Raw genomic sequence first — 16648 nt, forward strand, 5'->3', positions numbered from 1 at the left:
GCTGCATGGGGAGCAGGAGAAGGCATCGTGAGGCTCCTCCAAAGGCAAAGGATTGCTCTGGGCAGGACCGGCAGCTGCTGGATATAACACTCGGTTATTATTTGTGTGCAATGTGTATGTGCTAGCGTGGTTCACTTGATGCATTTAAACGATACCCCAGGTTATCTATGCCATCTCCCTCCAGATCTTTAATAATATCCTAAAAACCAGCCACAAGCCTGGGATCAAGCCAGCATAGTCCACGCTTCACTCCCTGCTCCCTCTGCTTTCCTCAGCAGTGATGCTGGTGAAAACAAAGTCCTGCCTGTCTGGACTTGGCTCCACAATTAGTTTCTTCAGCCTAAAGACTGTTGGTGAAATGTTTATTGGTTTTAGCTCATGACAGAACAAACTCAGTGAAACATAATCTTGTAATGCAGATATCGGAACTGGGCATGTTCAGTGTCAGTGCCTGTGGTTAGTCTGGGTCTTGTTATTTAATAGCCCTGCTTGCAAATAGCTAATGTGTAATGGTTGTGCTGGGTTTATTCTGAACTAAGGCCAGCATCTTTATGCTGTTTTCCATCCTCCATTCCCTGTGCTATCATTGCTGCACCACCACATGCTTTGAAAGGAATAAGACCTCCACTACTTTCCGGTTGCCCAGAGCTCCTTTACCCATCCTCCTCCCAGTGAAACCTGCCCCTTAACCGCACCCTTGCTCTTGTATTTTTAACCACTGCCGCACGCAGTCAAAGTCCTTCCCTTTGCCAGGGGCAGCCACTTCTGTTCAGGCACTGGTGCGGAGCTGCTGAGGCTGAATTCCCCTGGAAGATCCCCAGAAGTTGCTGCAGCAGCATCTCCGCTTGCCCCAGCGTCTCTGTGCGCTGGTGCTGTGGCCATGCGCCTGCAGCGTAGCGTGTCTCACCGTGCAGGGGGAGCGATGCACAACAGGCAGGCGCTTAGTTGAAGTGTGAAATTTCCTATCCCAAAATAGACGATGAGTTCATCCGCAATAGCCGAGCATCCTCCATGCAGGCAGTCACATCATCGTTTGGGATGCCCGTGTTGGGTGAGCAATGCGCACTGCTGCTGTTCTGGACCAGGAGCTAGTGCTGCTTTCCAGGGAAGGGCTGCCAGCAGCTGGATGTGCCCCCAGCTCAGCCTTCTCCTCCTCACTGGGTTTTTGGTGACTGAGATGAGATCTGCCCTCTTTGCTGTCATCTACACCCATGGCTATAGATCCCCTTGGGTACCCCATCCTCCTTGTCGCTCCTGTTGTGCTGTCTGTGATTTGGCCACACACAGCCTGATGCAGCAGGGAACCGCTCGGATCTGCATCCTGACGTGGGCAGAGCAGGGAAGACCGAAGGTTAGAGGGGAACGACATAGTGTGCAAGCAGCTTGAGCTGCACGTGTTGTGCTGCCTGCTCAAACGTGCTTTTATTATTGCCTTGTTTCTTTTGCACATGGGAAGGATGGGGAGGGATGGGGTGATTTCAACAGGAGACAAAAAGTAACGGGGATGGAAAAATGTGGGAGGAAAAGGAGCTCTGAAGTGCAGCACTGCAGGAAGTGGTCTGAAGGACTTGGTATGGGGGAAAACACAACTTAGGAACAGTGCATTAAAATATGAGTTGCCTCCCTTTGTCACTTTCTAGGGAAGACTTTTCCCCCATCTAAGCTCTAAACCTGACTTTTCTACACACAATATTTCTCCCCTTGGCATTCCCTAGGGAGAGGTTTCTGCCCTGCAGAACTTTGTCCTCCTTGTGCTGTGTGTACAAATGTGAAGGGGGAAAAATGGACCCTTGGGGAACTGGAGTGGAGGAAAGATCCAGCACAACAGCAGAGAAATGATGTTTGCAGCCCGAGACACTCGGTGGCAATCTAAGCAGCAGTTTGCCTTTGCACCACAAACGTCCCACTACTTTCTGCAGTTATAAATTCATACCTTTGGTCTGAAACCTGCTTCCCTTCATAGGTGTGATACTGTAAACCCTGTGACTGCCTGGAAATGGGTCCCGTTATCAGGATTCAATCGCCTCAGCAAATAAAGGTGAAACCATAATTGCAGGCTCTGCTGCTGGCAAGGAGAGCTCATGCAAGGTGCCATCACTCCAGGCAACCAGGAGCTAAAGGCTCCTTTAGAAAGTGCTCGCAGATCGCTACTAAGGAGTGATTAAATGATGAGCAATGCGCTAAGTGGACAGTGTAGGAAGCTGTGTTCCTTTCTAATTATGGAAGGGCATTTTAACAATCCATTTGGACAAAGATCAGGGGAAAAGCAACAGCCCTTTACTTATAGGGCAAGAGTTTTCACTAGGAAAAGCTGCGATTAACAGATGAGTGATATCCTTCCCTCTGCAGCACTGAAAAGCCTATTGGCAGGAGCCAAGGTCTTCTGCCACCTTTGTACAATCACAGAAGGGTTTGGATTGAAGGGACATTTAAGCTTATGCAGCTCCAACCCCCTGCCACGGGCAGGGACACCTTCCACTGGAGCAGCTTGCTCCAAGCCCCATCCAACCTGGGTTTGATGCAGGATGCTGCAGCAGCCAAATCGGTGCCTGAGTCACTGCAGGGCTTTCCCAGGTTCAGGCTGCGGGACTGTTTCTGAGATGGTTGTGTTATTTTCACAAGGTTTTGTCCTGTTGACATCCTAAAGCTCTAAAATAAAATAAGGAGAATTTGGGATGTTTTAAAACCCTTTAAAGGTTTGCAAGTAAGCAGCAACCAATGATGGTTGAAGTGTGGTGTAAGTGGTGGAGAGCCTCTGCTCAAGCAGCCTTTGGAGCCTGCAGCATTAGCCCCATTCATTTCCTAAGTGACCAATGACATACAAGGACTCCTCTTGGTTTTCCAGCACAGAAAGGTGAGCTCTCTGTATTTTTACAACAGTTGCATTGCCCGTAGATCTTTCTCACCGTCATGCAAGGTTCATAGCATAAGAAAGAGCTGCTTGCTCTTAAAGCCCTAGCCAGAAAAGCTTTCCTTTTATTGCTCTATCTGGGTTTGGCAGGGATGAGCTCTCTCCAGTGACCTGCTCTCCTGGTATGTGATTGCTTCCCAGCTGAATGTAGCTGTGTGCACAGTAAAGGTGAAAACAGGAAAGCCAGCTGAGGTTTGCTGGGTTTATGAAGGGCTTGGTTAGGATAGGCAAGTTCAGGAGAATCCAGTGTCAAGGTTTCAAAACTGTTTTCATCTCGTAGCCTGTGCAGGAGGTTACCCTGAAGCCCTCACGATGCTCTTCTGGGTGCAAGCAGCCTAAAGGTCTCCTTAGTGTGCACTGAGTGAAGAAATGTAGGTTCTAAGAATCATCTGGAGGTGATGGAGGAGCCAGCCAGGCATCCATGGCACCAAAGCCTCCAAGTCTGAGCATGTCCTACCCCTCCTGAGCTGCAGAACACGACTTTGCTTTTTGCTTCCCTCCCGGAGAGTTCAAACCAACAAAACCAACAGTGAAATACTTTGAGTTTGGCAGTTATTCAGCCAGTGAAGCAACCGGATGGATAAATTCCACCCCGTCACTGGCAAAATACCTGATGTGCTGTTGGTCACACAGGTAGCTTGGCACGAGGGAAGCATCTCCTCTGTCCTCGCAGCGGTTCTCTGGGCTCAGTGGGAGGCACTGACTGCTGTTTTCTTCTGTCCTCAGATCTTGGTCGAAGCCATAACCTGTGAAAACTGAAGTGCTGGGTTTTCTGTATCTGAGCATAACTGAAAATCTTGCTCCTTTCGATGCATGAATGGGCAAATTAATCTCTACCTTATTTTTAGCACTGTTCACATCATAGAAAGTTTCCCTTCTCTCTCCCACACCTCCCCCTGTGTGTAACAAACTTGCAGCGGTTTCTAGACAAAACCAGCTTCCAGTGGTTATGTGGATGCCACCCAGGTGATGTCCCTTCCTGGGGGCACAGGGGCGGCTCCAGGTCCAGCAGCCCCATGTGCCCTCCCTGGCTGTGGCCCGGGTCTGATCTCTTGGATCACTTCTTTGCCTGCCCTAGACCTGTGCTGGGCAGTGGTGCAGGGTCTGAGGCGGGGGTGACCCAAGGCAGCAGCCCTGGTACCCAGGGGGTTCCTGGGTGGATGGATCCCTCCCGGGGAGGTGGACCTTTGAGCCAGGCACTACGGTGCAGGGACAGCCAGGTCATCACCCTCCAAGCCATGGCCCTGCAGAGCTGGGATGAGACCATAGGAAGCTGCTCTCTGCCTGCAGCTGCCTGCTTTGGGTTGTCTCAGACAAGGCCAGTTAATGACTAACTGGTGCTGCACAACCCTGCCCGACGGCTCCCTGCCCTCACTGCCCATCCACCTTGATGTGCTGGCTTTGAGACCCACCACCACCACCTGCTTCTCATGATGTGTGTTTTTCCCCTTCTTCCCTGGGTAAACCCCACATCTGTCCCTGTGTGCCTGCAGGTTGAGTCACAGCAGAGCCTGTGCTTGTTCCAGCCCTTTGGGCTGGATCTTCCTCTCCTGCAGCCTGGTGTTCTCCTCAGCCCACTGTTGCTCTTGCTCAGTGACTGAAGCTATTCCCCAGAGGCCAGCACAGGGGGTTTTCCAGGCAGTATCAGATGCTGGTTGCTGCAGCTGGAGATGTGCTGCCTCAGCCTCACTGGGCTCTTGCCTCCCACCCCGAATGATGCAATACCATGTCAAGCCCTTCCAGCCTGGAAGTATGGCAAATGAGTGAAATATGCAGGGGAAAACCAGTTGCTTTCCCCCTTGCCTTCTGTTGTGCATGTGCTTTCTTTTTAGGCAAACGTGAGTTATTTAGTCAAGGTCTTTGCTGCTGATCTTATCATAGGAGGTGATGGCGTCACTGATGAGGACATCCACAGCAGGGACTTGGTGTGTAGGTTTGTTTAACAGCAGAACCCATCACCCAGCTCTGACTTGCAGATGTTGGCAGACAAAAATCAACCACCCCACATGTGTACAGGACCCAGGACAAGCAGGATTCCACCCATCAGCTGCACTGGGATGAGGGGGAGTGGAGAATGGGATCAAACTAGTGAATTCCATGTGCTTCCATGACTCATGAAAAACCCCCTCTGACTGTCTCTCAACAGCACGGCTGTGTGGGTATTTTTAAGGAATCTGGAATTCATTCCTGGAGCTCTCCCATGAGAAAAAGTAAACATACCGTATATAAAACCTCTTTATTAAAACAAATATACAGCACTTTATATACAAAAATAAAATGTACAAGAAAATAGACCATTACAGCTTAGTGATTCGATTCCTAGGTATAACACACACACACTGGAACCTCTCCCAGCCACGCTCCCCTGCTCGTGCTGGCGCAGGGGCTGTTGGTGCTGCCGCTAGAAGGGATCCCAGGAAGACATGGAATAAATAAAGAGCTCTGCCCCTATCAGTGCAAAAGTTGTCATGCAGCAGCTCTTCAACTACTATTGGAAGTACATATGGCATGCCTACCAGCAGATAGCATCCTATGAGTGGACCCGGGTAAGTGTACTATGTAGAAGCAAAGCCTAAATTGGGTTTTCACATCTTATTTACGCAGCTGAAAGATGAACTATGTGATGGAGTAAATCAAAGAAGAGAGCCAATTAGTGCAATTTTCCTGACTAAGTGTATGACAGTCGTTAAGCCCAATGTCACCAGTGTTGCACAGGTAAGCAGCAACCAAAACTAACGGGTCAGAGTCCCATTTGCAGCTTGTCTCCTAAGCACCCCGTGGGTAAAGTGTCCATCGCACCTTGCACAGGGAGTCAATGTCTCCTCCCCAGACCTCCAGCACACTCAGTGGTACCCCACCAGGTCACATCCATCAGCAGAAGCTTCACCTCCAAAGCAATGTACAAGGTGTGTATTGCTGCTGAGCATCTCCGGAGCCAGGAGTCCTGCTAGTGATGGGATTCCTTTCCCCTTTCTAATCGATAATGGAGTTTTCCTTGCTAACCTTTTCAGGCCTAAAAGTTAAACGGAATAGAAAAGCTACTTTCTTCAGTCAGTAACAAACAATTTCTTCCATTCTCTTCAGGCTTGTCCAAGTTTCTACCCAAGAGCAGTTTGTGGTCAGAGGAAGCCAGGGGTTTACAAGCCACAGGGAATGACTTGCATGGGAGCTCTCACTGTCTCCAGCCAGGGAGACAACAACTCGAGGCTGTTTTTCTGGTCAAAGAACCTGAACTCCAGCTCTCCTAGAGGAAAGCAAACACAGGTGAGTACTGACTCGCGTGCAGCAAGAGCAAAGCAGTGTATGTGTGTGTATACATGAATGTATCTAAAATGGAAAGGTTGCTCTAATGTGAGTAAATACCCTAGACTGATGTTTTGCTACAATACTCCAAACACTCTACTGAACTGTCCCCTTTCAGCTAAGTGGAAATACTTCAGTTACATTGCAAGGAGTTCCTGAAAGCTGACACAATCTACACACAACCCTAAGACAAAGCTGTAGAATACTCCTACTAGAAGTCGTTTCTCTTTCTACCAACAAATTCCGTACAGCCTTCCAACAGGCTCCTTGGAAATCTCGCAACACAGGGAGGTGTGGACTCCTCCATCTGCATTGCTCCCTCCCAATTAGTGCCCTGCCTGAAACCCGTGCTCTGCATCAGCCCATGGCCTTGCCCTTCGGTGACAACTGAGGAGTCGGTACCTGAAGTTGTGTCGATCTCCCCATCCTGCTCCTTGTAGCTGTAAGTGTTGCACATGGTCTGTGTGCCCAGCTCGTTGGTGAGGAAGCCTTTCCCCCCAACGCTGGTGGTGTGCCAGTCTTGGGCTGGTTCGAACAGCTGTAAGAGAGAAAGGAGATGGTAAAACCCACTTCTTCCCATGGGTGCAATGGTCTATTTCTTTCCCTTAAGTAGGAGACAGGTCAGCAAAAGAGATCCCATTGCATTTGCTTGTGCTAAGTTATATGAAATTTGGTTTACTCCCAGCCTAAAAAAAAAAGCTAATGCAAACCAGTGATGAACCCCCCATGTTATCAGAGGGATGAACATGACACATCTGGAAACACAGATTAAGCTCCATGTGTGTCAGAGGTGCAGGGAAGAGCAAGATAAAGTCTTGAGGACTTCGGCAGACTCTAATACTACTTTGAGCAGAGCTTCCTCTGACTTTCACATCAGAGTAAATAGCTCCCTGGATGTGTCCTCTCCACGTCTGCAAAGCAGCTTTCCTTTAGTATTTACTTTTTCAGGCTCCCTCATTAAACAAGGGTCCTGGATTACAAGTGCAGCTCTCTTAGGACTGATCAGATAGCTCCTTCCCTTCCTCTCTTGGTGCAAACAACAATTTTAGCCAATTTTATCCAGACCAGACAGGCGGGTTTTACCTTAAAAATATCCGAATTCATTTCCTCTTCATCTTCGTCTGTGACTGTTTTGTAAGTACATAAAAAAAAAAAAGAGAAGAAAACAGACAGAGATGTCAACTTTTTGCATGTTATCCCTTGCACTTCTGCTTCTTCACCACACAACCCACTTCATATTCTCTTGTCACACATCACCACAACCTTTTACTTCCCCCCCAGGGACAACACTGAGGAGAGGCTCTCCTGGGTTGGAGGTGCAGTGGCCCATCAGCACCTCCATCCCCACAGCCCTTCATCTCAAATGCTCTTCAACAACCCGAGACTCGCCAAAGCAGAACCTGCTTGGTAGACAGGAGGGAAGATGATTTGCACCCTGAGTGAAGAACCACTCTGGTACATCCATATCTATTATGGTTTTCCCTATTGGGAAGCATGGCTACCTCTACCGTTGCTACTGTACCCAACTCTTGTTTTTCCTGATGCCCACTCCTTCATCCCGCTGCCTTGCTTCCAAATCTGTCTCCAGTAGACCACTGAAAGACAGGGGTAAGGATAAAAGAAGTACCTACCTTCTGAGGATGAAGCCAGGGGAGACACCTGGAGCTGGTAGATGTCATTGGTGCTGTCAGCCATGGTGACCTCCATCGGTGACCTCCAGTTGGTCAGGGAGCTGCTCGCCTCACATGGGGAGAGGTCTGCGGGATGCACCAGGAGTTGGCACTCAGCAGAGACACAACCACCTCTATTTCCTCCCTGCCCATCTGATGGCCCAGCCCCAAGAGCCATCTTTGTCTTTTGGTGCAGAGATTATGGGTTACACACAAACAGCACTTCCCACTCTGCTCAGAGAGCTAAAAACTGAGTCTCACCTAAGGTGATGGACGTGCTCTCAACCTCCACTTCCTGCCCCATGTAGTCGTGGACGGTGCAGCCGCTGTGGTCATCTGCCAGAGCAGTGTTGGTTAGCCTTTCTGCTGACTCCTCTGTCCTCGTATCTTCATGGGACTACAGAAATAAGGGCAGAGCATGAAAAACTTGCCTAAGAACGTGCAAGTTCCTATATGAACGAAAAAAAGCATGAAAACCACCAAAACCTCTAGCTTCTTCAGCAGCCTCCACAGACACATACCTTTCTCTTGCTCCTGTTTCTGGCTTCTCTTGAAGACTTTGACTTCCTTTCTGTTAAGCAAAAACAAGATGAACGTTGAGAAAGGGCTGGTATTTTGGGTGAGGGCTGAGCTCTTGCACCTTTGAGCCCTACTTAGCAAGCTCTGCCGCTACTGTCAGCAGCGAGCCCTGATCACTTCTGATGATGCCTTTAGGCTTGTTCAAAGAATCCGGGATAAAATGTATGTACAAACTGGACACAAGAGGAAAACTTCCCAGTGAGAGCAATCAGCCACTGGAATAATCTCAGGGAAGTGGTGGAATCCCCAACACTGGGCCCTGTTAAGATTCAGCTGGACAGGGTGCTGGGATATCTTGTCTAGGCCAGGCTTTGTCAAGAAAGGTGGGACCAGATGATCCTTGAGATCCCTTCCAACCTGCTATTCTAGGATTCTATGACCTGCTACCATTGGCAAGAACCAGTGCCAAACACCAGTGGTACCAACAGCAGCTGGATTGCTGAGGACTTACCTTTCTTCTGATCCTTTGTCAAGGGTGGCAGCATCCTGTAGACCCTGACGGCACTGGAGCCTTTGTTGATGCTTTTATCCTTCACTTCTTCAATGTCGGGCAGCGAATTCATAGCGCAGCGGAAATTTGCCTTCCAGGTTTTTGGATCAGGGTCTTTTTCACCTACTTTGTATCTTCCTATAAATAAGAGATGGGGGGAGTGTTCAGACTTCTCAGTGCTAGCTCTTCCCACCGCAAAACCAAATTATTTCTCTATTTTCTGACACACACGATAGTGGTTATAAATTATAACTACCTGAGGTGCAACTCAAGACAAAAAAATGCCTTTGAGACATGGATGTGACTGAGGGGCACGTAAAGCCAGCACACACCTGTATGAATGGCCCAGCTCCGGAAGAGGCAGGCATCTTTCTCCATGTCCCAGCCATGCTTAGCTGCATGTTTCCATGGGATTTGAAACATCATCTTGTCCTGAAGGAAAACCCATAGAGATTTGAATTACAAAGTGACAAGTGCTAGCTTGGAGCAATGGATTTCACCCAAGAATTCTCAGTAGAAGCTCAGAAATTTTATAAACCCTCTGCTCTGTATCTTAATTGAGCATCCATCCTTCCATCTATGTTGTTCAAGGAATTTAAGGCTTTTAATGGCTTCTAAAACTGGGGAAAACCCCATGTGTAGTACAGTAGAAGTAAGCAATACTGTTAAGTTTACCACATAATCATTTAAATACATCCAAAATTCACTTATATTGCACCTAATCTATTAGTATGTCATGAGCTACAGTATATTTTCTAGGTATACTTTGGTAGAACACCCCTTTTTAAAGCTGCTCATAATATCCTGCAGGAATCCTAAGGAAAACATGTCCCAGCTTAGAGATCACCTTGGGATGGATATGGAGACTTCAGAGAAAGCTGGCTCCATAAGCCCTGTGTTACAGGTACAGGGATGTGGCTTTGGATCAAAATATACAGCATTTCTTTCAGGCCAAATCTTAAACCTGGGAGTCAAAGAGAAGGTCCTGAGCTGGGGCAGGAGGTGTTACAAGAGATCTTGGAGTTTTCTTGGTTCTGCACCATATTCAGCCTGCTTTTATTGTAATTCTTTCCTTCCTAGGAGTTTTCCCAGGAAAAACAGAGCTACCAACCCGTGTACCAACCAGAGCTACGTTTTCTGCAAACAAAGGTAGTTGGTTTTTAAACACAATGCAAATTTTCTCCATGTTTTTCTCTCCTTTATGATCTTTACTCCCGTTTAGCGTCATCTAAGAACAAGCATGGCTAATGACACAGAAGCAATACTGATAACTGTAATAAACCACCCTCACCTTGTTAATCCATATCAGTCCCGGTATTTTATTGGAATTAATCTGCATTTCCAACCAGGGCCTCATGCGCATTCTTGACACCGGCATCTTGCCTGAGGAAGAAGTACCAGGTCAGCGAAGTCCGCCTGCCGTCTGGGACATTCTGCAGCGTCACCCCCCCACCCCGTACCCTTTGTACCGCCATGGATGGAACCGAAGCTGCTTCTCGAGTCTCGGTACGCGGTACCCAGCACCCCCCGGCCGGGCGCTGCCCCCGCCGTCGAGCGCCGGAAACGCGCCCAATGTCCCCAAACCGGGAACGGGATTGGTTGGAGCGGGCGGTGCTGCAAGAGGGGAGCCCGGCCGGGGGGAGAGCCCCGGCCCCTGGAAGGAGCTCACCGGCAGCGGGTGCGCGGACGGGGACGGGACCTCCCTCCGCGTCCCCCGACAGGCACCAACTGCACGGTCGTAGTTTAAGAAGCTTGCTATTAGTTAAGCTGCCCCCCGGGGCAGGCGGGGGGAGCCCTGCTGCGGGGGATTCCGCGGTGGTAACGGCGACGGCCCCCGGAGAGCTGCGCCCGGCGCTCCAGCGGCGCAGCCGGGGCGGGCGGCAGGGCCCTCCCTCCCTCTGCAGAACGAATTTCCTGTTTGCGGCGTTTGTTCGAGACACACGGGGCAAAACTTCCCAAACAGCACAGAACAACGCGCTGCCAGCTTGCCCGGCGCGGCGCGGGCCTGCCGAGCGCCGGCCCCGGCGGGGATGGAGGCTGCCGGAGCTGCCCCGCGGGGAGCGCGGCTCGGGCCGCGGCGCTGGCACCCGCTCAACAGCGGAGCGGAGCCTCCGGCTGAGCCCGCAAAGCCGCAGCAGCGCCCAGGCATGCCCGACCCCGCAGGCCCGGGGGGGGGACATCCCGCCCCGTCCAACCCGCCGCGTCCCGTGGGGCTGTGTGAGGAGTCGCTGCTCCCCGGAGGGATGCTCAGTGCCCCGAAACGGCTTCCGCATGGCAGAGCCCGGCGCTGACCCGCCGAGCCGAGCCGAGCCGTGCCCCCGGGACCGCTCCCAAGGACTTCGCCTTGAGCCCCGGTGCCGTGCAAAGAGAGGGGGCGAGCGACGGGACGGGGAGCACCGCGACCCACCTCGTTGTGCCGTGCGGTGCAAGCTTGTGCAAGAGATGAGGTGAGGTGAAGCGAGCCGAGCCGAGCTGTGCTGTGCAGGGCCGAGCCGAGCCGAGCCGATCCCTCCTCGCCCGCCGCCCGACCCGCCTCTGCCGCCTGCGGGGCGCGCCCTCGGGTATAACGCGGCGGCGTCCGGGATTCCCCGCCGCCCCGGGCTCGGCCGCTTACCGGCCAATCAGCGCCGCCGCAGGGGGCGGCCGCGCCTCCCATTGGCTCCCGTTGCCGGGCATCACTTCGGGGAAATCACGCCGTTGTAGCACCAGCGGCCCGGGGCAGCCCCCCCCCCCCCCCCCGCCAACAGCCCCGGCCCGACGGGGGTCGAGGTCCCCGCGGGATCCAGCCCCGGTGCACACCGAGAGCCACGGCCCCTGTCCCATGGAAGGGGCCCGCCCCCGTCCCCCCCGAGGGATCCGGCCCCCGTTACCACCAGCGGACCCAGACCCATCCTACGGAGGGATTCGGTCCCCCTCCCACATAGGGATGCGGCCCCCGTCCCCACCCAGAGACCCCATCCAGCGGAGGGATCCAGCCCCTGTCCAAGGGATGGGTACAGTCCTGGTCCCTACTGAAGGATTCAGCGCCAGTGTTCGCAAGATATCCAATCCCCATCCCTGGAACACAGCCTCTGTCCCCCCCGACATACCCATCCCCAATGAGGGCTCCAGCTGCAGTCTCCCAAGGGATCCAACCCCCATCTCCCCAACAGATCCAGCCCCAGCCCATCCTCCCTGTGTGCAGCTGCTCCTCATGTGCATCCCCTGCAGCTGGAGATGGCACAGAAATCCCGATGCTTAGACACGCAGACTTGCCACCAGCCCATGGCAACCTTCATAGGTTAGGAAAGGAAATGGATGAAAAGCCAGGTCTGGATGAGGCCGTTGCTGGGTGGGAGCTGCTCCAGCTGTTTCCCGATCAACTTGCTGTGGGGTGCCGAGGAACTGGCCCCGGTGCTGGCTCTGAGCAGACCGGTTCCTTCCACACTGCCGCAGGACTCTGGGTTGGCACCGGCTCCATGAGACACGCTTTTGCTATTGACAGCAGGAGTAATGAAAAAGGAGGGCAGAAAACACATACAGGTTTTGTTACTCGGTGTTAGCAAGCTGCAGAAGGGATGTGGTAGGGCCTGGAGTAATGGGAACAGTCATGGTTGTAGATAGGTAGGGCAATAGCAAAGGAAAATATGTGAAGATCGTGAGGGATGCTCCGGACTGTCTCCTCCGCGTTCATGCTTTCCTGGCATGTAGCAGACAGCACGAAATGAGCCATGCAGTGCCAGCGTCAGTCAGCCCAGTGGTGCAGGGAGAGGGACAGGAATGTGCTGTTGCATTCCAGTGTTGCACACTCATTAAATGCACAGCTCAATGAAACAGGTCTGTGGAGTCACCAAGGTCATTCTGGCTCACATCAAGGTGCACCCAAGCCAGGGGAGTGGTGTGTGACACGATCCCCTGCCTGGCCTCAGCAGACCACAGTTCCAGTGGGAAGCTGTATTATGGACCCTGCCTGAAGCTGCTCTGTCACTGGTTTGAAAGCCTCTGCAGTTGGACAGGAGGGGCTTCTGACAAGGGCCTGTAGGGACAGGCCAAGGGGAATGGCTTAAACCTGCCCAAGGGGAGACTGAGCTGAGCTCTTAGGCAGAAGCTCTTCCCTGTGAGGGTGCTGAGGCGCTGGCACAGGGTGCCCAGAGAAGCTGCGGCTGACCCATCCCTGGCAGTGCTCAAGGCCAGGTTGGACACAGGGGCTTGGAGCAGTGTGGTCTGGTGGAAAAGCCCAGACCTGGGTTTAAGCGCAGAAAAACGCCCCGTAGGTGTGTGTGCGTCCCTAAACTGATTTGTTTTTCTCTGCTTGACTTTTTTACCTTGTGATAGGATCCTCGGCTGGGTCTTTGTGCTGGGTGAGGCACCAGTGAGCTTTCCTCACAGGTGAAGATACAACATGTTACGTAAATTAAATAATCAAAGCAGGGCAGTGGTGCATAGACAAGGTGTGTGGCACTGGGACATCTATAGTTTATGGTCTGCGAGAGGGCACAGGTTCACTCCTTAGCACAAGATGTCTGGAGATCTAGAGGTAATAGAAAGTACCCTGAAAAAGAGAGGACAGAAGGTATTTGAGGTTCCAGTGCAGGTATCATCTACAAAAATAGCCACAGCACCATACAACCTAACATTATAGACATTATACCACCTAAATACCGATGATAAAGATCATGCTGTCCTCCCTTTCAGCCTCCCATGGTTTGTTTTCACCCCTCAGCCAGCTCTAAGAAAACCGAATCCTGAGCTCCCTGCTCTGCCAGGTTAATGCGTGCACACGCTCAGTGTATCTCACACACTTGAATGAATATTGGGGAGTGACTTGTCCCATACATGACTTTGGTGCTGTTATGATCCTTACTGGCTATTTTTAGTCTGTCCCATCAGGAGCTGGCGCCAGGCACCAAACAGAACAGGAATAGAAATGCATGAAGGAAGGTTAACGGTCTCAGCCTTAAATCTCCCCTTTCCCTGCTTTAAGCCCATACAGATCCTACTCAGTGGAACTGAACTGACCTTTCTGTCTGTGCTCTCTCCCGTATCTGCATGACAAGTCTCCATGGAGCACGACCTGCCCAAGCTGGGATGCCTTAGGTTTGTTTGCTGGGCTGTTATCTCTCAGCTGAAACTAGGAAATAACAACTTGTCTCTCCCGATGTTACTGTGTGTCAGGATGTCCTTGCACTGCCTTACAAAGCTTGCTCCTCACAAAACCAGCTCCTTCTCCCATGTGCACCCCTACGCTAACAATCCTCTCAGCAGCTTGCTTAACGTAGCAAGAACACACACTTGGACTTGACACGTACGTGTATGAAAGTGTGACCAAGGGGTAACACCTGCACCACGAGGAGTCGATAAATGATTGGTCATAAAACCCTCCTGCTCCACCCCATTTATCGCTCAGCAAGAATTTCTGTACAACACGGAATCATTTAGGTTGAAAAAGACCTTTATGACTGTCGAGTTCAACCGTTAACCTGGCACTGCCATATCTCTGACTCGCTGCAGAGCTGCAGCCCCACTCCAGCTCCACTTCACATCAGTCTTATCTCAGACGCCCGCTTGGCCCTTTGGCTCCGAACAACCTCTGGCATTCCCCCTTTTCATATTTGCCAGTGCTCTTGTTTCAATGGTAAACTGAGACACAGAGAAACAGATTGCTAAACCATTCCGTCACATTTACCCAATCCAGGGAGATCCCATGTCTGGGATTGTTTTCCCAATGCAGAGGAAATATTTGATGATAGTTTTATCTAAGACCAAATCAAATCCCTGACTGATGCAACTCCAGCAAGTGGTATTTGTTATTCTGTAATGGGTACCTCTCTGTCTCGGTCAGCAGTGCCCTGAAATAAGCTGCTCCTAGAAAGATGGGTAATGCTAAACCCCACAAACTATGTGGCATCAACCCCAGATCTCCTGGTGTAGCCTAAAAGGAGAGTGGCGAATCGGGTATATGGGCTTTAAGGTCGTTCTTTGTTCCCCGCTTTGCTTGGTTAAGCAGCTCAGGATGACTTCATTCCTGGCCTACATGCACAGTGGTTAATGTAGAACCCCCTGTGCTGTGGAACGGCCAGGTCCCAGCCAGCAGCACTGTGCACCAGCCTCCCAAACCTGCCATCTTCAGAGCGCAGCCTGGCTCCCTATTCCCTAGGGCACCCATGGGCGCCCAGCCTGGTGCGGGGCTGCCCGGAGCACGTTGGTTTTCCAGCAGTGCAAAAGAAGCATCTTTCCTACCTTATCTCAGCTCTTCCTTCCTTCTGAGGCTACCTTCAGTGGGGATGAGACCCCCCCGTGCTTTCCCCCAGCCAAACCCAGCAGGCTCTGAACATCCAGAAACATGTTTTGGGATGCTGGGGGATGAAGGGGAGAAAAGAGGCCAGGTTGGACGAAGCCTTGGGTGGGATGGTTTAGTTGAGGTGTCCCTGCCCATGGCAGGGGGGTTGGAACTGGATGATCTTGAGGTCCTTTCCAACCCCAACTATTCTATGATTCTAAATGAGCACACTCCAGCACGCACACAGCCGCAGGAGTCAGGGCACACTCCAGAGCCACGCTGACCTCCAGGTAAGTGGAGCACTGGTGTAGAAGTCCATCAGCTTTCTGGTAACTGCCCATCCCAGGCTCCCTTCCAAGCTCAGCAAGAGGTAGGTGCCCTTTCCTCATGGAAGGTGATGCTGCAGGAGCCCTCATGTGTGCAGCAGGACAGGGCTACCCCATAGCACCTCGTTTAGTGCAGGTACCACGCAGCAGTCAGTGCACTGGCCCTGTGCTCTCCCAGTGCTATACATGAGGTATGGATGGGGCCGATGTCCCTTGGGTGTTAAATCCTTAAGGTGCCCTGGGGAGAAAGATCTGGAGTATTTCACCTTGTGCTGATGGCAGTCTCCCTTCCCAGGACTCTGAATCCAGCCAAGGGAGAAGCTCTTTAGTGGGGAATCCCTGCTTTGGCAATGAGGAGATGGGGAGAGGTGGGGATGGGAAGATGGAGACATGGAGAGGTGGAGACAGGGATTGTCGCAGGAAGCTGCTCTGGGGACTGGCAGTGAGCCCCGGGAGAGAGCAGAGCGCAAGTTCTGCGTGCCCAGGTGGTATCTGGGTGCAGGGAGTGAAGAAACACAGGATGCAGGAGGGGCTCGTGGAGGGGAAGAGTGGGAGCACGGCGGGAGAGAGCCTCTTATCTGCTTCCTCATGGCCCTGGCTGCTTCCTCCCATGGCTGCATGGCAGCATGCGTCCTCATGCCCACCAGCCCTCAACTGTCCTCTCAAACCCCCTCTGCGGGGGCTGTTCCTCCTTTCTACCTGTGGTAACAGAAACCCGCTCTGATGCAAATTCTCTCTCATTTCCCCCACTTGCCTTCCTCCCTTTTCCCTGTCAAACTCGGAAACAATTCCTTCTGGAGCTGCTAAGCGGAGCACACAAAACGGGCATGGAGCCTTATAGAATCATGGTTTGGGGTGGAAAGGACCTTAAGACCATGCAGTTCCAACCCCCTGCCATGGGCAGTCCTGAACACTAGACCATGCTGCCCAAAGTTGTGTCCAACCCAGCCCCAAACACTGCCATGGATGCCAGGGTCGCCTGAAGAGTGCCGCGGTTCCCTGCTAAGGGACAGTCACGGTACCATGCCCCAGGTCAGCTCCAGGCAGGCAGCACGAGAGGGGTTAATGCAGAGCAGATGTTGAAGGAGCAGGGGTGAAGTGTCAGCCTTC

At 52.0% G+C, this 16648-nt stretch overlaps 1 protein-coding gene and 1 long non-coding RNA gene across 2 annotated transcripts; both read right to left on the reverse strand.

The window, feature by feature from the left end:
• Positions 1-5128: 5128 nt before the first annotated feature.
• Positions 5129-11495, reverse strand: IRF1 (interferon regulatory factor 1). The gene is made up of 10 exons (XM_065690480.1): positions 11361-11495; positions 10245-10336; positions 9286-9385; positions 8915-9091; positions 8406-8455; positions 8146-8281; positions 7846-7971; positions 7298-7341; positions 6617-6752; positions 5129-6155 (listed from the first exon to the last, which is right to left on the reverse strand). Exons 2-10 carry the CDS (start codon positions 10329-10331, stop codon positions 6049-6051), a joined length of 963 nt encoding a protein of 320 aa, XP_065546552.1. The 5' UTR covers positions 10332-10336; positions 11361-11495; the 3' UTR covers positions 5129-6048.
• Positions 11496-12066: 571 nt separating this feature from the next.
• Positions 12067-14111, reverse strand: LOC136019988 (uncharacterized). The gene is made up of 3 exons (XR_010615147.1): positions 13952-14111; positions 13258-13484; positions 12067-12427 (listed from the first exon to the last, which is right to left on the reverse strand). It is a non-coding gene; the product is annotated as an uncharacterized LOC136019988 (long non-coding RNA).
• Between the last annotated feature and the right edge of the window lie 2537 nt (positions 14112-16648).

This window comes from Lathamus discolor, chromosome 10, assembly GCF_037157495.1.
Source record: "Lathamus discolor isolate bLatDis1 chromosome 10, bLatDis1.hap1, whole genome shotgun sequence".
NCBI classification, from domain to species: Eukaryota; Metazoa; Chordata; class Aves; order Psittaciformes; family Psittacidae; genus Lathamus; species Lathamus discolor.